This window comes from Cibotium barometz, chromosome 1 (genome assembly GCF_041138505.1).
Source record: "Cibotium barometz isolate CiBa-2024 chromosome 1, ASM4113850v1, whole genome shotgun sequence".
NCBI lineage: Eukaryota > Viridiplantae > Streptophyta > Polypodiopsida > Cyatheales > Cibotiaceae > Cibotium > Cibotium barometz.
In genome coordinates, this window is record NC_141046.1 from 24,767,272 (window position 1) to 24,791,928 (window position 24,657).

Below are 24,657 nucleotides of genomic sequence, written 5' to 3' on the forward strand. Positions count from 1 at the left end.
GTGAAAGACTTTGGTCTCACTACGGAGCAGAAAAAGCTGTATATAAGTAAGGGAAAATGCTCTACGGGTAGCACTGAGCATATTGCACATGTATGCCCAAACAAGAAGTATCATGATAATGCGAATGCATCAAAGCCCAATGTGCATATGGTTCTGGATGTGCAGGGCAATACTTCACATGATAGCAACGATAGGGTTGTATGTAAAGCTTGCGGACAGCTTAAGGATCAGCCCGCTTTGTTCATGTTTAATGATTGTGTAAATTGAGAACTTCATATCTACATAGATGGCAGCTGCTTTGGGAATTGAAGTCGGGGACATGGGTCCTCAAATTGAAGCCAAGGCCTGCCTTTGTTCGTAGAGAAGTGCAAGTTATGCCTAATGGACAACAAGCACAATACAAGATGTAATTTGTTGAATTGACAAGAGACGCACGATGAGCCAGAACAGCTGGCCCTTCCCTCAAATAATGTTTATTGATCTTGGGAGAATGAAGTACATAGTGTCATGGGCATTTCTACCCAGATTTCCATACCAATGCATATGAATACAGTATTGCAAAAAATATGGTGGTTGGTGAAGAACTACAACTCACACCACCCTCTCAAGTGCCCATGTTTCCTACTATCTGCTCTCTATTATTCCACCAACACATAGTAGAAACAATCTGCATGAGAGCACGTAGGAGAAGAGAACACTACACAGGGTATGTGAGCACGGCTGCTACTCCCTCCTACTACTTGCTTCCACAATTGAGCATTAAAGCTTACCAATTGCAAGTACAGTTGATGACAGCGAGAAGTCTTTGCAATGGAAGCGTCTGGAGTGTTCAAATCTTCAATCTGTCGCGATCCTTCGTGACAGAAGTCTTCAAGAGGATGAAGGGAACACTGAGAAAGATTCCCCTATGGTTCGACTTGAGAAAGGAATGCTGAAATTAGGATTTTCAGCCAAAAGACCAAAAATTACAGCAAATATAAGAGTTGTTTTGCTAAATTTCAGTCATTGGGGGTGTGTAGGAGAGTGAATACCACCTGCAAACACTCTTGGAAGCTTGGAAAACACACTAGAAAGCTTGGATATGGAGTTGGGAAGGAGAAAGTGTAGAAAATACAACCAAAGAGGCTCATGAAGGAGGGTGTAGAAAATACAACCAAAGAGGCTCATGAAGGAGGGTGCAAACTTCTAGAAAGAGAAGGAAGCGAGAGATGATAAGATGTCCACCCTGGGTGTCAGGCAAAGAGGAAAAGTGACTTGTGGTGCAAGCTGGGATGGACACATGGCTGGTTGCTCTCTTTGAACAAAGGAGATAAGGTCTGGACAGTGGGCATTCAGCTTTGTCCAACTTGGGAAATCAAAATAGACAATACCCGTTCATGAGACTATACCAAAATAGAGGTACCAGACCCAATGGAACACCAATCCTCCAGGCATTTCTGGGCATGTACACACAAGCACAAGTCCCAAAAAAGAGCCAAGTCCACAATATCACATGAGTGGCATCAATCCCCGACATATACAATTGCCATGGACACCAATCCAATGTAATTACATAATGAGAAAGCACAGGTGGACCAGTTGGGTAGCCAAATGGTGACACCTCCACTCTGAGGTGCTTATCTTTGAATTTCTTCATGTTTCGATAGCAGTACCTCACCCTCCGTCCTACAGATACCTTCATTGTGATAGATGGAGCCCAATGTATGCATATTCCAAGGCCCTACATATTCGAGGGCCCCAACAGAGTGGCTCCACATGGAGGGCAAGATTTGTGCCCACTTGGCGAGGCTTCGTCGCAGGACAGATAGTGATTATTCTCCATCCAAAACACGGAAAAGACTCTTCGAGTGGAGGCCAGTTCGCCTCCGGATTGTCTCATGGAACATTCACGGTTCGGGAGGACCACACATTTTGCCGAGGCATAGGATCCTGAGAGAGGAGCTTCACAGAGCCATAGTTAGCGGACCCATTGACATTCTCTTCCTCCAACAACATCATCTATCTAAGGGTCGTACATGCCCTTGCGGCAGGAAGATTCTTCAGAGCAAGAGTCACAACTTTTGGTCCCATGCTTTTGGCCCCTACGGGATCCACGGTAGAATATGCATTTCTGTCCGCAAGCAGTTCTTACCCGCAATGATCGATTTAGGCACCATTGGCACTAGGAGAGCTCAGTGGGTGATCATTAGGATTGGAGAGCACAAATTGGGCTTCCTAAATCTCTATGCACTCAACACCACACAAGCAAAGCCACTTCAATCCCACTTACAAGCCGATTTTTGATGCATGGGTGGTGATTTCAACATGTTAGATATGATGGAGGACAGACTCAAAGGTGGCACAGTCACAATTTTAGGCATGGAGTACTCCACTTGGGAGTAACTGATTCTGGCTTTGAGGGGATGGGACCCTCCACATTTACCAAAGTTCGGAATAGACTCTACTTGTCAAGATCCAAGAAGAGGGGTACATGCCCCAACCTTTCCAAGTTAGACTAGTTTTATGTGGATGAGTGGACTTGTGGACGAGGTGGTATGGTTGCTATTCTCGTAGGCACTACTTTCTCCAATCATGCACCGGTCATTCTCTCCCTGGAGAACCCATGGAGACAGGACATACATTTCAGCACCCAAAACCCAAACTGCCTCATTTAAGATTTCGAGATTTGCAGCTAGATTGAGGAGATTTGGGAGAGTATGGATTTCCACAGTGGGTTAGCCCCAGGGGCGTTGGACGCAGGCTTTGGAGAGATCAACAGTTTGTTACAAGAGACTGCACAGTGCAAACTAGCTTGCTTCAGAGAGCAGAAGAGGAGCATCCGTCAGAGCCTTGCCCCCCTTAGCAGCTTCAAGAGAGTACCCCGGATAGCCCGTGGATTGACGCCCGGAAGATGGCTGCAGCCCGTGCACAACTTAGCTCCATTGAGGAGCGGAGGGTGGAGTACAAACACCATGGTAGAGATTTCTTTGAGATTACAGGCCCACACAAGCGGGAGGATTGTATTCGCAGATTGTGAGGCCAAATGGATCCATAGTTGTTGATCCCCTCCGAGCCATTGCCTCGGATTTCTTACATTCCCTTCTCACGGGTACCCCCCTATCCTCTCAGGTGATGGATGCACATGAGCAGGTTTGGCGACATACGAGAGAGGTGGTCCTCCCCGCTCTCCGGACTTTCCTGTTGACACCCTTTACTTTAGAGGAATTTGCGGAGACTTTGCAGGCACTCCCCAAGGGCAAATGCCCTAGAGAGGATGGGCTTCCTATAACCTTATTTCTTCATCATCAGGATCTCATGGAAGGCGGCTTCAAAGCTGCCTTCAATGAGAGATTGACCACGGGCTCCATGCAGGAGAGGCTTTCACAGGGATTGATTCATTTGATTCCCAAGGAGGGTTGTGACAGATTGGAGATTCGGCAATGGATACCCATCACCCCCCTAGGGACCTCATACAAAATCTTAGCCAAATCCATAAGCTCACGACTACAGCCCTTCCTCCCCCATTTGATTCATGGCACACACATAAATTTTGCTCAGGATCAAAGCATTCTAGACAACATCTTCACTGTTTTGGGGGCGATCGCTTCGACCAAGTTGAGACAGCAAGATTTGATAGTTCTCCTTAATTTTGGGAAAGCCTATAACAGGCATTCTCGAGTAATACCCATGATTTCATTTCTAAGCCTGCTAGTAAGAAATCACAATTAGAGACACATCCATCTCTTTAAAAGGTTAAGTCTACATTTCAAGATAGGCGTTATAGTGGCGCTAAAAAAAATAACACAGTTAGAAATCGCCATTGGTCCTTATAAACAGAAAGAAATTTCTTGATTCATGTGAGAACGATCTTATTAAGGTGCATACTATGGCCATTGGTAGGATTATACATAGCAATACCAGGCATAATGGAAAGTGAACATTATGGTTTCTTGGAGTCTGTGAGGAGGCATCTATCTGCTATCTTTGTATTATGGAAGCTGCTTCTCAAGCTCAAAGCAAGCTATAATGGAGTTCTATTTGTCTCATGGCTTCATGATGTTTTTGGCAAAGAAGAAGAGCTAAGTATTCTTTGAGGTTACAAAGCTATTACTTTCTCATTCTTCATCGTTTATGTGTTTTGAACACCTAACCCTTGTGTGTAAATGCAAGGAGAAGTGTTGTATGTTTTTCTTGAATTTGTTTCACGAAAAATTATTCTCATGGCCGAGAAGCCTAGAATCTAGAGGTCATCTCTATTGTGAGCACGATGCTCGAGGCTTGCAATATATGACATGGTTATGATATATGTATGGTCATCTTTTGCATTCTTCAGTTTGATGGCTTTATGGACTTATGGTTCCCTTTAATGGGATGAATTCTTTTCATGGCTCCCTTTATTGGGATGGGTTATATCTATGGAGATTTCTTTCTTGGACGAGATCTATATAGATATTTAGCTTCGCAAGCAATTTCTATGAACGAATCTGTCCGAGTTTATAAAGAAGAAATATTTGGATATCTCATGGATATGATGCTTTTATGGATAAAGTCCACCTCTACTCCAAGGTGTGTGATCAGCACGGAGCATGTGGTAAGAGTTATGGTATACAGATCTATGGATTCCTGGGCTTCTTTTCTAGGGATTTGGATCCATCCTCAGGTTTATGGATCGTGTTTATGGCTCCTTTTACTGGGATGGATTATTCTTTTTGGCTCCCTTTATTTGGGATGCATTGGACTTATGGAACTCATGGTTCACATACCCTGTGTAGTGTTCTCTTGTCCTACGTGCTCTCTTGAAGATTGTTTCTACCATGTGTGGGTGGAACAATGGAGAGCAAATCAAAGGGAACATGGCACTTCAAAGGGTAGTGTCAAGCACAACATACCTTGTGCACTGTTCTCTTGTCCTATGTGCTCTCTTAAAGATTGTTTCTACCATGTGTGGATGGAACAATAGAAAGCAAATGTAAGGGAACATGGACACTTAAGAGGGTAGTGTGAGTTGGTGGCCGAAATGCCTATAAACTATGTGGAGCAAAAATGCTTATGAAACACCGGGCTATTTATGCCTGTGAGTGATTGTTTTATCTTATTACTTAAGCCCACCTCTCATCCAAGGTGTCTGGTTAGCGTACCAACACGAAGTGCAAGTGGTAAGAGTGGACATGATGCCTGGATGGCATGGGGCTTATGTCTATGCCAAGGGTCATGTGGACTAACGCCTTGTTTGGCAAGAGACTTGTTTTGTCTCGCCCATTTACTTGGGCCATGACTATGATATCTGGACTTATGGGACTGATTTGGCTCGCCCATTCACTTGGGACATGATTATAATAACTGGAACTGATTTGTCTCGCCCATTTATTTGGGACATGAATTTTTTTTTCCAACCATATTGGAATCACTATCTTCCCATACACAGGCCAAGAGGTTCATTGTTCATCTCACCGTGCATGTGGATTTATGTTGGGATTGTGAAAGGGCAATTGAATGAACACTCCACCATACACGGGGATTCATGTTGGGATTGTGGAGTGAGTGTTTCATTGTTTCCACACCAGGCTTGTTGATCAGAGTTGGGATTGTACGGGAGAACATGAGAACTGTTGGGATTGGGAGAAAGGATTGTGAGAACTATGGAGAACCAACTTTTTTGTCACCATGGTTTGTGCTCTTGGATGGCACCAGTTTGTGTGCATAGCACATGTTTCTGTGCAAGGCACTAGTTTCTTGTGCATGGCACTTGTTTGAGTGTCTTAGCACATCGTTGGCAATTTTCACTGGCATATGATTATCTCATTGATATTGGTTATTGAGACACAGTTGGCTCTTGTGCTTGTGTCTAGCATATCTTCCATGGAATTCTTGCCCACTTGATGGGACATGGTTATATCTTCATATATGGTTTGAAGCTTTAAAGTTGACAACAACTTTTAAGAAGCTGGGGGGAATGTCACCATTTTTGGCATCTCCAAAATTCATGTGTGTGGATGGGCTTTGGATGCCCAAAAGATCAAGAATGTATAAGCTTTGGGAATGGGAGATTATCCACATCTCTACACATGGCATTGTAGCATTTTCTTGCTTATTTGAACATGAGAGAGTTATCTCTTGGGCGAGTTTGAGCTTCAAGCCCACCATAGCCATATCTAGCTTGGGGAAGATGATTTTCACTACTCTACACCATCTTGCACACCCTGGATGGTTGTTTTTCAGCAAAACAATCCTAAAGCTTGCTGAAATTTCTGGTTTTATGTGATATACAGGCTGTTATACTAGTATATGCGCTCATGGATGAGCCACATGGGCAAGTTTACAAGTTTTGGCGTTCACGGATGCGACATACAGGCTGTTATACAGGTTTATGAGCTCATGAATGAGCCACATGGGCTGGTTTACAGGTTTACGGGTTCATGGATGAGCCACATGAGCTGGTTTACAGGTTTATGTGCTCATGGAAGAGCCATATGGGCTGTCATACAAGTTTATCCGCTTATGGAAGAGCCATGTGAGCTACTATACATGTTTGTGCGCCTATGGAAGGACATGTTGGATAGCCATATTGGATGAAGGATAAGTTTATGGTTGTATATGGATAATCCGGCATCTCCCATAGGGAGAGTAAGGTCCTCAAAGCTTGTACATGTTATATTTCTCCTTGGATAATGAAATACTCCAAGGGGAAGGGGGGGGGGCGAGGGGGGGGGGGGTAGGGGGGTCGGCCCATTCCGGCCTCCTCTATGCGGTGTTATATGTGCAACTTCTATTTTCAGCTTTGTGGATTGTTTAATGGCTGTGATTAAATGCCAAAATGTTTAATTATGCTCATGGTCAAGTGATGCACGCCCACTCCCGCACTTCCCAGGCAAGTTACATTGGTACTCCCGCGCTTCCCGGGCGAGTTATAGTACATCACCTCTTGTTGGGCCTTTTCACGGGCTTGCATCAAAAACTTTCTTTGGGCTGGTAGCATTGGGAGGCCTACGCGGGCAACCATGGCCTGGTGGAGAGTGATCGTCCAGCCTTGACACAGGGAGAGCCAGGGCATCATCGACCCCTCTATTTAAGGCCATGCCCTTTTGGACAAGTTGATAGTTTGTGGACTTCTTCGGGGTGGCAAGCCCAGGAATGACTTTCTCCTAGCCCAGATCTCCGCCCGCATCCTTGTTGTGGGAGGTCCCTAGCCCCAAAGTACAAGATGGATTTTCATGGAGATGCGGACTCCTGGATTTAGCCCTGTATTTGAGGACAAATTTACAGCCAGCCTCCAACAATCTTGGGACCCCCTCAGGCCGGCTCTTTAGCAATCCACTCCAGTTTCATTCGGAGGAGCGCCTCCACCAACCCTTTTGATATAAAACTCCGTGGTCCGTTTACCTAGTGGCCATATGTTGGGGCCTACCCACGCATATCGTGGGGAGCTTTGAGTATGGGTCCAACTCAATCACTCGGAGATTGGCTTCTTTTCAGACAGCTTCCTCGTGAGGCCCAGGAGAGGAGACTTGCTGGGATACGGGGCAAGGATAGACGTAGCCTTGACATCGACTCTTTCATCCCCCCCCCCCCCCCCCCCCCCCCCCCCGGAGTGGCCTGTCCCTATCGCAACCACAACCCCCCCCCCCCCAAAAAAAAAAAAACAGTGGCTCGGAGTGTTCACCAAACATGACATACCCTTGGCCGTCCATGGCGCTAATGAGAGCTCCGCCTTCCTTACCTTCTCTATCGGACCACATGGCAGACTCAACAAAGTAGAGCCCCCTTTAGAGGATTTTAGTGGATGCACCTTGCAGAGAGTGAGGGTGATTGGTTTCCATAAGCATAGCTAGTACATAGACCCACCACCAACCAAGGTGGCCAGAGAGGATTCTGGCAGTTATGGCTATGGGAGGGTCGCCCTCTCACGTGACTTCAATGGGATCCGGGAGAGTGGACATGGCACGATCCCTTTGCTAGAGAGGAGGCTCCCAGCACCCATTTCTCTGCTTACATTGCGCGGCTGGGCCGCAGGATTCAGATGCCCGTGGTCGATGGCACTCCAGCATCAACAGGGAACTGGCAGTGTCAAGGCCTCCCTCAGTTTCTCTCACATTTCTGGAAGAGGCTATGGGACAGTTTTCGACCATGAAAGAGTACTCTCTTTCTGTGGTAGTTGGCAGATCAAAGCCTGGCAGTTGGCACGTGGCTGGCCATTGGAGGTAGGCCAGCACTTTGTTTGACGTGTGGCCATCTTCAGGAGTCCCAACGACATTGCCTTTGGGATTGCCGGCAGGCTTAGCAGGTTTGGTAGAGGATTGCCACATTTTCACTACGGACTGCGCACGCACACACCGCCGCTTGGGGCACCATTGCTTGGGCCATCGAGGCCGAGGCCGCCATGGCATATGAGGAGGATGGTGGGGGCCTTGCCTTGCAGGCCCCTCATCTTCGTATCTCTGCAGTTCTAGTTCCAGCTTCCTCTTCTGATCATTGGACTCCCGGTTCTTGCCAAAGGTGGCAGATTTGCAGCAATATTGCCGCATGGCATATTTGGAGAGCTCGTTGTAGCGAGACCATCGAGGGCACCCTCACCCCGCCAACGGAGTCCATCTCAAGCATCTAGTTTGATATCATTTATACCCTCCATGGACATTGGGGGAAGCTTCAAGGTGGCTCTGATCACAAGCAGAAGCACCGCAAGGCCGTCCTACAGATTTGGCATCACGGCACTTTCCTCACTAACAGTGATGGTGAGCTCACTTGGCATTATAGATTACCTGTAAGGTGGTCCCTCCCAACCGCGCCCCCCACCCCCCCCCTCCCCCCCCCCCAATATCCCATCCCATTATATGCGGCAGCCTTCTTCCCCCAGAGCGGCCAGCCAAGGGAGAAGAGCACCCTCCCCCCTTTTTCTCAGTTTTCTTGATTATCGCTCCTCTCTATGGAGCTGAGTTTGTACTTAGCCAGTATGGCTGTTTTGTTTGGTAACTAATACAAGGATCTCTTTCTTGGAAAAAAATATATATATTTCAGGACTACATTTTAGGATGAAAAAAAAAAGGATATACATGGATAAGAATGCCAGACTTCTGACAACCCAAGTATAATTGGCAAGCCCTGAAATTTCGAGCACTTGAAGCATGATAAGCATGATTGCATTCATGGTTTGAACAGGTTACACAACACACAACATCCCATGGACTATCCTTAGATATGCTGGCACCTTTCCAGTACATAGCAGGCAGTTTGTGGCCATAATTGTACCACCTTCGGGCAGGAGACCAAGCTGGGCATTCAATCAAGTTGTACTGCAGAAGGATCTGCTCAAAGTTTTTATAATTAATAATTTGCAAGTTGAATCTAAAAGGAGTAATAAAGATGAACCATGGCTTTTAAAACACACTATCAGAGGAGATTTTTATATGGATGTCTTCACTTGAGGATAGCTTTAAGGATAGCTCTAGGGCAGGTGCTAATCTCATCACATTGGTTAGATTTAGAGACAAGCCGTGAGGTAGGAGTTGACACAGAAGCACCAGGAGCCATAAGGACACAGAAGCACCAGGAGTCGTAAGGACACAGAAGCAACAGGAGATCTGGATTTGTAGAGTAAGTAACAAAACACAAGGTTGAGAGGAACATGCCCTAGTACGGTGTCCAGCATACTATCAGATGCAAGGGCACTTTGATTGTCTTTCTAAAGAGGATCAGATCCGGTCCCCTTTGCATGAACAATCAGTCTGATGACCAACGATAGGTGTAACATTCATTACTTGGACACATAAGATTCATGCATGTTCAAACACATCAATATATTTTTGCCTAAGCAAGGGTATGGCACGCATTATGCCATACACGACAGTTGGTTGTTCTATAAAGGTGGTACTCGTGATCTTTCCAAGTTGCAGATCACTTGGCGTCAAAAACACCATGATCCCATACAGAGGACACACTGGGGGATTCAGAAGACTTTGAAACAGTTGAAACACAAATGTTTCTAGCCTCAGATGTGCGGCACTTCTCAATTTGTCCCCCTAACCTTTCCGTTTCCCTCCTCCCATATATGATTGTTATAGAGGAGAACACGCCTTTCAAGTGAGAAAAAAAGGGCAGCATAGAGAAATTGGCAGCATGATTCAAGCTACACCCCTTGTTCAAAATGTCCGAAAAATCATATGTAAAGACCAAGGCGAGAACCTGCAAGTACATCAGCTGATAAAAGAAATGTGGAATTGAACATCTGCAAATTCTTTTTAAACGAGAAGAATGATAATAGTAACAGTAGTTTAATAAAGCTTACGAAAAACTTGCCAAGGTTATCTTCAACTGCGCTTTGTGTGCAGCCCACTGCATCCCACCAGTCTACCTCTGAAACAAGGCTCCACCAGAGTCTGAAAATGATATATAGATTAGAATAATCCTTGACAAGGGCAAAATCAAAACTACAACCAAGCAGAAAACTTCTTCCATGATATAGGAGGATAGACGTATCCATCTGTTAGTAGAAATCAGGATGTTCACTTGCCAGTGCACTATAATCCTCCGATGAGCTCAAATATAGAAAAAAGAGGGGAAAGGGAAAGAGAGGTAGGGAAAGGAGGGAGGCACTGCTCCCTCTAGTCACTCTTAGAAAGAAAGAAAGAAAGATATATTAAGCATCTACTAAAGACCCAATGGGCCTATGAGACCAAAGTGATACAATAATGTCCATGGCATATCTCATCATGGAATGGAAAATAAAACATAAAAATAGCTATCTCACTGGGGTGATACAAAACTGTCCATGGAAACTCATCATGGAGTACTAAGAACATAGAAACATGAGAGCAACATCAGCTCCGAGCAGATGGTATACCACTCTCCAAACTATCAAGCATGGGGCTGAAGAGTATGGCCAAGAGGTCTCCCTCAGGTATGTCACGTGGAAAGGTAGCTCGATGGCGGTGGAGTATGTCCTGGATCTGGAACCGATGAGGTGATCATGGCCGACGGGGGGGGTGGGGTCGGGGGCGTCGGGCACGCTCGAGTGCAGAGGCTCGGTCCAAGGTAACTCCTCTCGGGCGAGGTAGGTGCAGAGCAGCACGTGGAGGGTCCACAAGAACCACTAAGGCGGTGTCCTCCACCTCCTGGGTAGGGAGAAAGTGGTGATGGTTGGCTGGCGAGGGACGGGGCGGGGTGGTTGGGACTGAGGCTCTCTCAAGAAGGTGTCCCTGTGTCTGCGGAGCTCAAGCAGGAAGAGGCCCATGCAGCACTGGTCCTGGAAGTCAATGATCCTAGAGAGTGGACCGAATTCCTCACAAAATAGACATTGAAACCTCCCGCGGATCTCATAGTATACTGGGCAACGGCATATGTAATGCTCCTCCGTCTCAACCTCTGTGTGGCATAGTCAGCAGATCCTCTCCTCTTTGGGGCTCCGTATGAGCTTCTCGGCTCTAAAGATGCGCTCAACTCTACTTGTCTCCACTAAGGCGGTGGGATGAAACCCGTATCTGGTCAATCGCAATCCGCATGGCATGGGACATGTGACCACTCAAGTAGCCCGGCTGCTAGATGAATTCATCCTCAGTGAGTGTGAGGAAGTGATCCCTGTAGAAGTGCATCTTCGTGGGGAGCTCCAGAGGTGTGATCCATGTGCAATGTGTGTAGACACTGAGAAACTCTGACTGGATAACCCGGTTGGTATCCTCGTGAGACAGCCGGAGAAAAGGGGAGTCCAAACTCTACTAAAGGGGGGGTAGGCGGTCCATGCAGAGCCCATATACTGAGAACCAAGTGGAAACTAGTGCATACCATACTCCAGAGTGCCCCTCAAGTGCTAACTATCTGGAGGACTCTAGTGCAAGCCTCGGGTACCTGTGGGCATCCATGTGACTGATGCAATGCAGGTATGTGACTGCCTGGAAGACCATCAGGGCTGCAGCAGACTCTGTCTAGATAATGTGGTGTGGGACTGATGGTTTGCTGCGGATCATACGGGAGAACATCATAATCTAGGGCCTCTCAACTCACTGCCAATCCTCATCGGATAAATCTAGCCCCCAAAAAGCTGCTCCGTACATCAAGGCTGGTGCGACGACAGTGTCAAAAAGCTAGCCCTTCATCCTAGGCTCCTGGAAGTATGCCTGGAAGCACTGCCGCTCAAGTAAGCTCAAGGCTGCATATCCCCGCGTCACTCTGGCATGTGCTGCAGGAAGCATGGTAAAGCATGGGCCACTGAAAGTGACACCACAGTAGACATAGGATGAGAATCTCTCCACAGGATCCCCTCCATATGTGAAGCTCAATCTCGATGTGAAGGGGCAAGAGGTATTGAAGACCATTACCTTGGTTTTACCAAGGTTAACAGAGAGGTCCCGCTGAGTGCAAAAGTCATGTAAGGCATCCAACTGTCTCTGAAGCCCTTCGGCTGAGTCTGAGAGGAGGACGATGTCATCTCCATAAAGTAGTATGGGGATCAATATGCCTGCCAGAGTGGGACCAGTCCTGCCTAATCCATCAATGCAACTCGAGATCTCATCAATGTAGAGGCCCAAAAGAGTGGGTGATAGAGGGCAGCCATGTTTCACCCAATAGTGCTGGAAATCTCCTGTGATGTACCTCTTGGGGCTCTCACTCGTCTAGTGACGGACTCATGGAGGGCGATGATGCTCCAAACCATGTCAGATGGGACTCCGATCTCCAGTAGACGGTGTAGGAGGCGGGCTCGGGACACAATATCAAAAGCGTTGCAGAAATCCACAAAGCAGCAGTAAAACCTCTGATGATGTGCTCTACCCTCCTCGATGATGGCACAGAGGGTGAAGATGTGGTCAAGGGTAGAGTAGCTCCTCCGAAAGCCAGCCTGTCCTGAGGCTCTGCATCCCTGGCTCTCTGCAAATGAACTGAGCTCCGCCTCTAGCACTGATCCATAGAGTTTGGCCAATGTGTGGCCAATCATGATCGTCCTGTAGTTATTAGGATCAAGTGGATCTCCGGCTTTGAGGATGGGGATGATGGTGTTGGTGGACCAAGAGGGTGGAAATCCTTCACAAAGGGCTCTATTGAACATGTAGGCTAGTAGGGGCGCCACGGTATCATCGGCATGCGAGATGTACTCGGCAGTGAGTCCCTCATGATCTTGGGCTCGCCCATTGCGTAGTCTACGAAGGGCCTTGAGGACCATGCCCTTTGTGAAGGAGGTGGAGGTGGTGGGGTGGGGATCTGGTGGGGGGGGGGGTAGGGGTGGCTAATGGGGGATATGATAAGAGGGAGCGTGCATAGGAGTGCCATGTGTCCGGGCAGGTGATAGGTGTGGGAGGGCGATGTTCTCAGAGTTTCCTCCAGGCCTCTTTGCAGTTCGGCCCTAAGAAAAGTCGGTATAACTCATCCTCTTTCCGAGCATATAACTCCCGTTTCTTGCATTGGGTGAGCCGTTGAGAAATCCATTGCGCTTGGCGCTTCGTGATTTTGCCCAATCCCTACCTCGTGCTTAAGACGGGAGCGTGTGGCCCGACTTCGTCATCATACCAATAGTTATGGGACATGGAACCGCAAGGTGGCTTGGCGGTAGACCGCCGTGTGCAGATGAAAGAAGCAGTGGCAGATGTGTGGAGTATGGTGGTGAGTTGTGTTGTGAGGGTGGATAGGGGGACAGTAGGTGGTGAGTTGTGTTGTGAGTGGGGGAAGGAGGTGGGGGCACCAGAGGAGGGCCATTGGGACATCCTGTTATAGATAACGAGACCATGTGTAGCTCCCAGCTCTAAGAAACATCTCCCATACACTGTGACCTCCTCACGGTCCTGTGATGATGGCTGCAGCCCTGTGTCAGTGATGTCCAGCTCCTGTAGTCTGATAGGGTAGTCTAGATCGAGTAGTGGGACTTGCTGACTTCCCGTCCTAGCGTAGAAATCCCCGAGCAGGAGGACTTCCCCCAACTGTGAGAACTCCATGATATCCCCATATAATGGGAAGTACAGTGACTGACTGGCCATGCTGTGCAGCGTAAGGGGAGTGGCGTGGTGCAAAATAACACACAGCAATGTGGATGACTCTGTCACTACTAAGCTGTAGCCGCACCCAAAGATATCGTGCATCCTCGTCCTTCCGGACGATGCTGAGAATCTGTCGGAGATGGGATCTAAAAAGGACAGCTACCCCCCAAAGCCACGTACTCCTCCTTATGTGCGGGTCTCGCCTCGAAAAGCTGACTCCCACACATACCCGGCTATGTATGGTAAGCCCCTCTCACGGCTCTGATGAGTCTCCGTATAAAAAATGACATCCCTGCCTGTGAGAACCTCGCTCAAGCCTCCTCGATTCGACCACAACATGCCATTACAGTTCCATACTGCCAGCCCCAGGTGTTTGGTCTCATAGACCCCGCCGCATCCAAGGGGGGAAAGCCACACTGGGCCCTGTAATGCCAAGTGACGCTGGAAAGGATGTGGGCCAAGAGCCAAAGAAGGCTGTTGGGAGTTCATGCATGCTCTCCGAATTATGCCATCATGTGTTCTTTGGAGGCTGTAAATGAGGTCCATCTAGATAAAGTGGACATCCGTTGATGGGATGAATCTGTCCCAATGGCCTCACTGCATCGCACCTGCCAAATGTGCCACGTTGAGATACTACAGGTAAGCTCCCACCACTAGTCCTTGGGATTCTAGTGTGTCCCTAGGGCCACCGAAGCCGTGCTAGTGGTGAGCCGTGCTAGTGGTGAGTGAGTTGAAGCACAAGACCCTTGCCGTCCTTGTAGAGGAGTGCCGGACCTGCCTCCACTGCCCATGCAATGATCCTCAAGGTGACAAACTAGAAGGTACCTAAGTCCAAAGTGAGCACGTGCAAGATCCACTTCCAAACATGCTACACCTTCGACCAATCCCATAGTTGCTGTCGTATGCCATACAACACAGTCGTACGGTACATACAGTGCAGTACCGTACAGTACGGTAAGTCCGACCCCCTCCCCTTTTTTGACGATTGCTGTTTTGACCGTTTTTCTTTTTTTGGGACAATTGGCTATTATGGTTGTTTTTGACTATTATGGGGCTTGTTTGGTTTGGGCCCTTGGACTCTGGTGTGTGCCTTGGACTCTTTGGCCTCCCTTTAAAAAGCTCTCCTCGAACCTTCTCTCCATCACAAGTTTCAAGTTCTCATTGCTCTCATTGCTCTCATTGCTCTCAAGCTCTCCTCTCCTAGGCCTTGGCACTTGCAAGGTGCCCAACTCCAAGTCTCCAAGCTCTAGCTCTCTCTCTCTCTCTCTCTCTCTCTCTCTCTCTCTCTCTCTCTCTCTCTCTCTCTCTCCCCCCCCCCATCTCTATTCGACACTGGGAGAAGTCTTCTTGATGGGGGACTTCAATGCACGGACTCAGAGCAGATAGTGCGAGATCTATGACTTTGAGGATCCCTTGAGACTAGAGCCGCTAGCTACAGAGGATACAGGGACCACTCGGATCTCCGCTGACGGAGGAGCTAACAGCACTGGATATGGGCAACATTTGCTGGAGCTTCGGGCCCGACACCATCTCGTTATTTATAACAGGATGACTCAATGGCCAGATTCAGGTGGGTTGACTTGCTTTCCAGTGGGGGGTGGCAGCAGTACAGTGGACTATGTGATGGGATCCCGGGAGGCAGCAGATATGGTGTCTCACTTTACCGTACCACCATGCCCCATTGGGGCGGATCATACATATCTATCCCTCACTTTTAGCTTACTGGAGACCCACCCACCCATCATACAACCACCACGCACTATTTTCCACGTCACTCGGGACCTAGCCGATGTGTATGACTATCATGTTCATGATCAGCTATTTGCCTTAGACCCATCGGCACCCATGGCTATGCTCACCTCCCAGCTCTCACATGTACTACACTCCGCAGCCCCGAGGAGTTTCCCCACAGACAGACAGGACAGCCACCTACATCCTGGGGCATGCCCCAGAACCGATGGTATGATGATGAGTGCAGAAACCTTTACCGCAGTCTCCAAGTGCAGAGGGCTCGCGGGGAGATCACCCAGAGACAGGCAGGCAGGAGGATGCATACTCTCACCCGCCGTAAGCGGCGAGCTTATGAGGAGGCTCACATATCACATGCTCATGAGCAGAGATGCTGCTGCTGCTTGGAAGAGACTCAGAGAGCCCCGTCCTCCCACACCTATTACCGATCCTCAAACCTGGCAGACATATGCAGAGAGACTCTATGATGTGCCTGCACAGCCTCCTATACCACAGCCCACAGAGCCATGCCTCACAGTCTCCACCTTCTTCACCCCACCTATGGTTAGGAGGGCCATATGCCGACTCCGACATGGACGGGCGACAGATCATACAAGATTACAGGGAGAGCATCTCATCTATGCTATTGATACATTGGCACCAGTTCTTGCTCATCTCTTCAACAGAGCTTTGTCAGAGGGGTTTCCGGCTGAGTGGACGATGCACACTATTGTGCCGATCCATAAAGCGGGAGAAGTACTAGACCCCGGGAACTACAGGACCATCATGATTGGCCATATATTGGCCAAACTATACGGAGCAGTTCTGGAGGCAGAGCTGAGCACTCATGCAGAGGATGGGGGATTGAGAGCAGCAGGCCAGGCAGGCTTCCGACGAGCCTTCTCGACCATCGACCACATTTTTACATTGAGGTGCCTGATTGATCAAGCTAAGGCATGGAGACAACGGCTCTATTGTTGCTTTGTGGATTTTCGCAAGGCATTTGATACTGTGCCCAGAGAGCGCCTCTTTCGGCGACTACAGACACTAGGCATACCCTCAGACATGATGTGGGGCATATACAGGCTATATGAGCAGGTCTTTGGGAGAGTCCGATGCCCAGGAGGCTTGTCCGACACAGTTGCTAGCACCAATGGTGTGAATCAAGGGTGCCCGCTCTCCCCCACGCTCTTTGGGCTCTATATTGATGAGGTGGTCGACTACATCACACAGGGAGGAGGCTCTGGGGTTGAGCTATCAGGTATTACTGTCCATGTTATGCTTTATGCTGATGACATCGTCTTGGTATCCGACACGCAGGTTGGGCTTCAAAGACACCTTGTGGCTCTTGATGACTTCTGCGCACAGCAGGGTCTCACAGTGAACCTTGGGAAAACCAAGGTTATGATCTTCCACACCTCACCCGCAGTCAAGAGCCACACTACTCTCACATTAGCAGGAGGGCGGGTCGAGGTGGTGAGCTCTTATGTTTACCTTGGCATCACATTTACTAGCTCAGCTGGACGCTTCTCCATGGCTCAGGCAGTCCGAGACAGAGTGACCCGGGGGTATGCAGCTCTTGTTGGCCTTGAGCGTCAATGTCATTAGGCACATTTTCACGAACCCCGCACGAAGGGGTGGCTCTTTGATACATTAGTGACACCAGCCTTGATGTATGCAGCAGCGGTTTGGGCACCAGGGCTTGCAGCCTCCACATGGGTACAGCTGGAGAGACCACAGATCTTGATGCTCTCGAGGATGATACGCAGCAAACCATCCGTCCCGCACGACATTGTTCGAGCTGAGTTTGTTGCACCACTTATGGCAGTGGAGGCACTGTTCCAGACGATCTCCTTTATATACAGGATGAGGGAGATGCCCACGGAGAGATTATACCGCCGAGCTTTTGAGGCATCCAGACAGCTGGCCGAGGCTGGACACACTGGATCTTGGTATGCACAGATGCTACAGTGGTTCTCACATCATGGGATAGACATTGAGCGGTTGCCACCTTTTCAGTATGATCAGTCTGCTCCACGGGGTTACCTCTCTCTCAATGAGAGGAACAGAGTGATGAGACAAGACATATGGCAGCGCTACATACAGGAGACATGGACAGCACCAGAGAGCCCACTACCACCGAAGATGTTGTATTACAGAGACCACTTTATGAGCATCTCAAGGGAAGGGTTTATACAGCGACCGTGGTATATGGATGTATACAGGCCACACAGCTCTCGCATTGCTATTGGACAGCTACGAGTCTCATCACATCAGCTAGAGATAGAGGCTGGGAGAGCGGCATGGGTTCCCAGAGCCAAGCGGATATGCAGATTGTGCTGGGAGGAGGTGGAGACTGAGGATCACTTTGTATGTAGATGTAGAGCCCACGAGGGGTCAGAGATAGATATGCAGGATTGTTTGAGGAGCACTCTTCACTACATCAGTTGATGGAGGCCTCGGACCAACAACATCTTGGCAGACTACTACTAGAGCTTCATAGTTCTCGAGAGAGACTCTTCCAGACACCCGCTCCCACTAGGGGTGGGAGACAGTCCCAGCTCACACATTTCTTCCAGAGAGCTATGCCAGTGCCAGCTGATGTACCACGTGGGGTGACCGCACAGAGAGCAGAGGAATTGAGAGCCAGGAGGATGTTAGAAGTCATCTCCTGTCTATTTGTATACACCAGGGCCTCTGTTGTGGGTGTGCCCGCCCGTATATCATTTTTCCACACTCCCCGTATTTTTTCCCTATTTTTCCCATTTTTTCCTAGTGGCTGGAGGGCTGCCAGGTGATGCCAGGACCACACTGAGGCTGGCCGACTGCATCTGGAGCAGTCGTGGGCTATCTGTGTGCTGGCCGACCTGATCTGAGCAGATGTGGGGACCAGATGCTGGCCGACTGCTGTTTTTCAGCAGTCGTGGACATTTCATGAGTCGTGGGCCTCTTCCAGGGCTGGCCGACTGCCCTCATGGGCTTGTATATATTCCCCCCCATCCTCCTCCACTTTCTCATTCAGTTTTCTTCGGGATCTTGTGTATAGAGAAGAGTTTACACACATCTCTCAGTGTTTCTTGTGCTGATTATTTTCTGCAGTCTACTTGCTCTTGTCTACCCAAGTTTGGATATCATTTCCGCTGCATATTCTGACATGGTATCAGAGCCATAGGCTCTAGCAGATCTTGGGCGTTTTTCTGAGCAAGAGGGGGAGCAACAGGTTGCTGATCGGTGGACTGTTTTGGGCTGAACGGGAAGTGAAGGTGCAAGAGGAAGGCGGGCAGAGGGGCTGGACAGCCACTTGCATATTTTCTGATTTTCAGATTTTTCCCACCCACGCACCCTTTCAAGTTACTCTCCGAGATGGCGGATTTACTCGAGATGGCAGAGAAGCACGTGAAGATTCCGACTCTTCCCACGTTCCCAGTGGATCGGCAGTTGGACGGGTCAAATTATGGCATTTGGAAGGTCATGATGGAGTCAGTACTGGAGTCATATGATCTTGCTGATTTTATTATCAAAGGGGTGCCAAGGCCGGAAGCTGAGGAAGGGGAGGTTTTATCCGCGAGGAAGGACCGAGAGGCACAGGCACAAATGTGGGACCGTGTCAACGCCAGGGTCCGGTCATTTATATTCCTCAATTGCACACCACAGGTGATCAACCATGTGAAGCACATGACGCTGGCGAGAGGCATATGGGAGCACTTGGCTTCTTTGTACAACAGGGTATCACCCATGAAGCGGATATCCTTGGAAGTGCAGATGCGGGTTATGAACCCTGCAAAGTCTTCGACGATGCGGGAACACATTAACAAGCTGCAGGCCCTTCAGCAGGAAGTCCTTCAAGCTAGGAAAGAGATATCGTCCGAAGATATGGCCATCACGTTACTTTCTCACTTGCCTGGTCAGTATTCCGCTTTCTATTCCTCGTTGATCACTAGTGGCCGGCTCAGCACCATTACTTGGGAGGAGCTTGTGCCAATGGTCTTGGACCAGGAGGAACGTTTTACGAACCCTCCTCACGGCGGAGGTTCGGAGGCCTTAACTGGCCAACGGTCGAAAGGCCGTAATACCAACAAGGGCAAAGGGAAGGCTTCATCAGATAAGTCTTCCGAGAAGAAGCCTGATCCAGAACGAGAGAAGCTGAAGGCCGAAAGATCTTGCAATGATTGTGGCGAGAAAGGCCACTACTGGAGGAAGTGCCCTAAGCGGACAGGGAAGAGTGCTGAGTCCTCAGCCTCAGCTGCGAAGACTCCGGCATTTGTGCACTTGGAGATGGTGGACTCCGATGATTCATCGTCTTCGAGCGAGGAGGCAGTTGGCTTCACCGCAAAGGATACTCGGGAATGGATTCTCGACAGTGGTGCTTCCAGGCACATGACTCCATCCCGTGACTTCTTCCTGGATCTGAAGCGGCAGTCAGGTCGTATCTTTATTGGTGATAACTCCACTATTCCGATTCATAGTGAGGGCCGGATGGAGATCATTCCCGACGGCAAGGGGGGCAAGCATGCTTCCCGTGTTCTTTATGTCCCTGCTCTGGGCTTTCATCTTTTGTCAGTGCATGAGGTATGCAAGACTGGCTTTCGGGTGGAATTTGAGGAGCATTCAGTTGCTCTAAGGGACCGTGAGACAGGCAAAGTTGTTTGGGAAGGCGGTGTGGAGAACGGTATCTACAAACTCTCTGCACTCTCCTCACTGACAGGCTCTCAGGTCGGAGACTTGTGGCACTTTCGTTTTGGCCACTTAAATGTGGATGCTTTGCGGCGCGCCTTCCGGGACCAGATGGTGGTTGGCTTGCCAGATGTTGGTAGTAGGCAAGGACGCTGCAGTTCTTGCATACGTGGTAAGCAGCACAGGGAATCCTTTCCGAAGCAGGCTTCCAGGCGGGCTTCGAAACCTTTGGAGTTGATTCACACTGATTTGTGTGGACCACAGCAGATACCATCCTTGGGAGGATCTCTCTACTTCATGCTGCTTGTTGATGATTGTACCAGATTCACGTGGGTCTACTTTCTTTCACAGAAGGACCAGGCTTTTGCTCGGTTCAAGGATTGGCACGTGATGGTGGAGAAAGAGTCTGGATTTCAGGTCAAGACTCTCAGGGCTGACAAAGGAGGGGAATTCTCCTCGACTGTATTCTTTCGGTTTTGTGCAGATCATGGCATCAAGAGGGAATTGGCCAATACCGGATCGCCTTCGGAGAATGGAGTTGTTGAACGTAAGAACAGGACTGTGGTGGAGATGGCGAGGACCATGCTGGAGCATCGAGATCTTCCTCGTCCACTGTGGGGTGAGGCTGTGGCGACAGCTGTCCATACCATTAACCGCTCTCCGACGACTTCTGTACCCCATATGACTCCATTTGAGGCATATTTTGGCAGGAAACCCGATGTCTCGCACTTCCGTGTCTTTGGGAGTGACGCGTATGTACATATTCCGAAGAAGCAGAGGGGGAAGCTTGACTCCAAGTCCCGCAAGCTGGTATTTGTGGGGTATAACTCTCTTTCCAAGGGATACAGGTTGTATGATCCAGACAGGAACGAGATTGTTGTCAGCCGGGATGTGGTCTTTGACGAGCATGTTCCAGCATCCACTGTCGAGGAGCCGCCACTTCTTGGAGATCCAGAGTCTGATGATGATTCCCAGTCTATCACTCCAGTTGATCCACCTCAGTCATCACAGGAGGTTGAGCCCGAAGCTGGAGTTGAGCCCCCGCGACCACAAGAGGCTCCACGATCTGTTCGAGTACCTAGGTGGTTGATGGACACCCTTCGGGAGTCAGGTGTCACGGAGCTACCCTCCGAGTGGACCACAGAGGACGGCCCTCGAAGATCACATCGAGTTCGAGATAAAAGCAACACGGCGGAGCTTCTTCAGGTGAACTATGCTCTTATGTCTCGTATCATGCGGGATAAAGAGCCCACTTCCGTAAAGGAAGCCCTTTCACAGGATACTTGGAGGGAAGCCATGCAGGTGGAACTTGACGCCATCGAGAAGAACAACACTTGGGAGTTGGTACCGAGGCCGTCGAAGCGGTCAGTCATTGGTGTCAAATGGGTCTTTAAGACCAAGTACGCGGCTGATGGGTCGGTGGACAAACACAAAGCCAGGCTCGTGGCTAAGGGTTATGCTCAGCGGCCAGGCATCGACTACGAGGATACCTTTGCACCGACAGCGCGGATGACCACGATTCGGACCGTTCTTGCCCTTGCTTCTTCTCAGAGGTGGCCCGTGTACCAGATGGATGTAAAATCGGCGTTCCTTAATGGTGACCTGCAGGAGGAGGTGTACGTTGAGCAGCCTCCAGGCTTCATTGTTCCAGGATCGGAAGGGATGGTTTACAGGTTACGTAAGGCCTTGTATGGTCTTAAGCAGGCTCCGCGGGCTTGGAATCAGAAGATTGATTCCTTCTTTATTCGGACTGGATTCCAGAGATCGGTTGCAGATCCAAACCTGTATCTCTTTCGGGAACGCGGCTTGGTCACACTCATCATCCTTTATGTGGATGATCTCATTCTCACCGGCGGTCATGTGGAGCACATTGGAGTGACGAAGGCTGCCTTGTCAAAGGAGTTTGAGATGACCGACTTAGGCTTACTCCACTTCTTCTTGGGATTGGAGATCTGGCAGACCCAGAGGGGGTTTTTCGTCTCTCAGCAGCGGTATGTTCATGAGTTGCTTGAGGCCTTTGGGATGGAGAACTGCAAGCCTATTACTTCGCCGATGGACCCGAACACAAAGTTAACCGTTACAGATCCTTGTGAGCCAGTTGATGCCTCGCAGTACCGGAAGCTGGTTGGTTCATTGATCTGGTTGCTGAACACCAGATTGGACTTGAGCTTCTCCGTGGGGCTGTTGAGCTCTTTTATGCAGACGCCATTGAAGACTCATTGGGACGCAGGATTGCGGATCTTGCGGTATCTGCAGAGTACGAAGGATCTGGGACTCTTTTACACAGGAGGGAATGGAGTCAAGCTCCAAGGTTGGAGTGACTCAGATTGGGGAGGAGATCCAGACACGAGGAGATCTACTTCAGGATACACTTTTACCCTCGGCTCAGGAGCGGTTTCTTGGAGCAGCAAGAAGCAGCCGACTATTGCCCTTTCTTCGACAGAGGCAGAGTATCGAGCTGCTTGTGGTGCTGCTTGTGAGGTTGTATGGCTGCGGAGGCTGCTAGGCGAGATGGGGTTTCCACAGAGGGAGCCCACAGTCATCCAGTGTGATAACCAGAGTTGTATAGCTATTGCTCGGAACCCGGTTTTCCATGCCCGGACCAAGCATATAGAGATACAGTATCACTTTGTTCGTGAGAAGATCTTGGCTGGTGACATCTTGCTACTTTATTGTTCGACGGAGGACAATGCGGCGGACCTCTTCACGAAGTCTCTACCTCAGGCTACGCTCAGGCGGCACTCCAGCTCCCTGGGGTTGGTTACACAGCCAGGAGCTGAGAGGGGGTGTTAGAAGTCATCTCCTGTCTATTTGTATACACCAGGGCCTCTGTTGTGGGTGTGCCCGCCCGTATATCATTTTTCCACACTCCCCGTATTTTTTCCCTATTTTTCCCATTTTTTCCTAGTGGCTGGAGGGCTGCCAGGTGATGCCAGGACCACACTGAGGCTGGCCGACTGCATCTGGAGCAGTCGTGGGCTATCTGTGTGCTGGCCGACCTGATCTGAGCAGATGTGGGGACCAGATGCTGGCCGACTGCTGTTTTTCAGCAGTCGTGGACATTTCATGAGTCGTGGGCCTCTTCCAGGGCTGGCCGACTGCCCTCATGGGCTTGTATATATTCCCCCCCATCCTCCTCCACTTTCTCATTCAGTTTTCTTCGGGATCTTGTGTATAGAGAAGAGTTTACACACATCTCTCAGTGTTTCTTGTGCTGATTATTTTCTGCAGTCTACTTGCTCTTGTCTACCCAAGTTTGGATATCATTTCCGCTGCATATTCTGACAGAGGAGACCTAGACAGACTGGACATAAAGAACCCCGACTCCGTCACCGAGAGATAGCAATTATCCGGATGAGACACCAGATGGAGACACAAGAGAGGCTAGCTCGCTTTCATTCAGACTCAGGGTACATGTTCACGCCACTCACAGCCTCAGCATCGGCTATGTATGATATCTTATATCCCTCTTATGGCACTGGACGGAGTTAGACATAGATCTGCATAGCATGCTTGTACTACCCCTTCAGCATATAGAGATGCATCTTGCCTTAGCACTCCATCCACATCCCCACCCCCCTTTATATTGTTTGTATATGGGCTCCACCGATCCATGATGATTCACAATTGTATCCAGACACATGCACACTTTTTCTTTTCTTTCTTTTCCTTTTCTTTCTTTTTCTTTTCTTTCTTTTTCTTTTCTTCCGATGACCGGAAGAACACAATTGTATTATTTTTTGTCTCATAGGCCGACTTGGGCCTCTCGTAGACGTTAATATATCTTTCTTTCTTTCTCTCTCTCTCTCTCTTTTCTTTTCCAGACAGTGTATCAGATGTCACATGGTTGTAACTTTGGTTTCAAAGGTCACTTTGGCCTTTTGAAGACGTTAATATAACATTTCATTTCATTTCATCCCCCGAGAGGAGAGGGTATGCAGATTGTGCAGAGAGGAGGTGGAGAGTGAGGAGCATTATGTATGCAGATGCAGAGCATATACAGCCATCAAAGAGAGATATCCCATTTTATTCAGAAAGCCACATTCCCTACGCCAGATCTTTGAGGCAGCAGACCAACGCATACTGGGGAGATTCATTCTAGACATACAGCGTCACAGAGAGACATCATTACAGGCTCAGACAGCTCCAGAGGGGGGACGACAGACACAGATTACTACATTATTTCAGAGATCCACCGCACTCCCAGCCCCTACACGGCAGGGAATTACTCTCCAGAGAGCAGAGACACTCGGAGACCGCAGGAGACAGAGGACACCTAGCTTTCGGACACCACGCCTATACCAGAGAGAGATGACAGAGATCA

General features: G+C 49.1%; 1 protein-coding gene across 4 annotated transcripts in view; it reads right to left on the reverse strand.

The window, feature by feature from the left end:
- The window catches only part of SFR6 (sensitive to freezing 6), a 118,751-nt gene that overhangs the window by 54,795 nt on the left and 39,299 nt on the right, over positions 1-24,657 (reverse strand). For all 4 annotated transcript variants that reach the window (XM_086799361.1, XM_086799353.1, XM_086799379.1 and 1 more), the window contains exon 9: positions 10,270-10,349. In XM_086799361.1, coding sequence (XP_086655487.1) covers positions 10,270-10,349 — 80 coding nt within the window. The remainder of the gene's footprint in view (positions 1-10,269; positions 10,350-24,657) is intronic.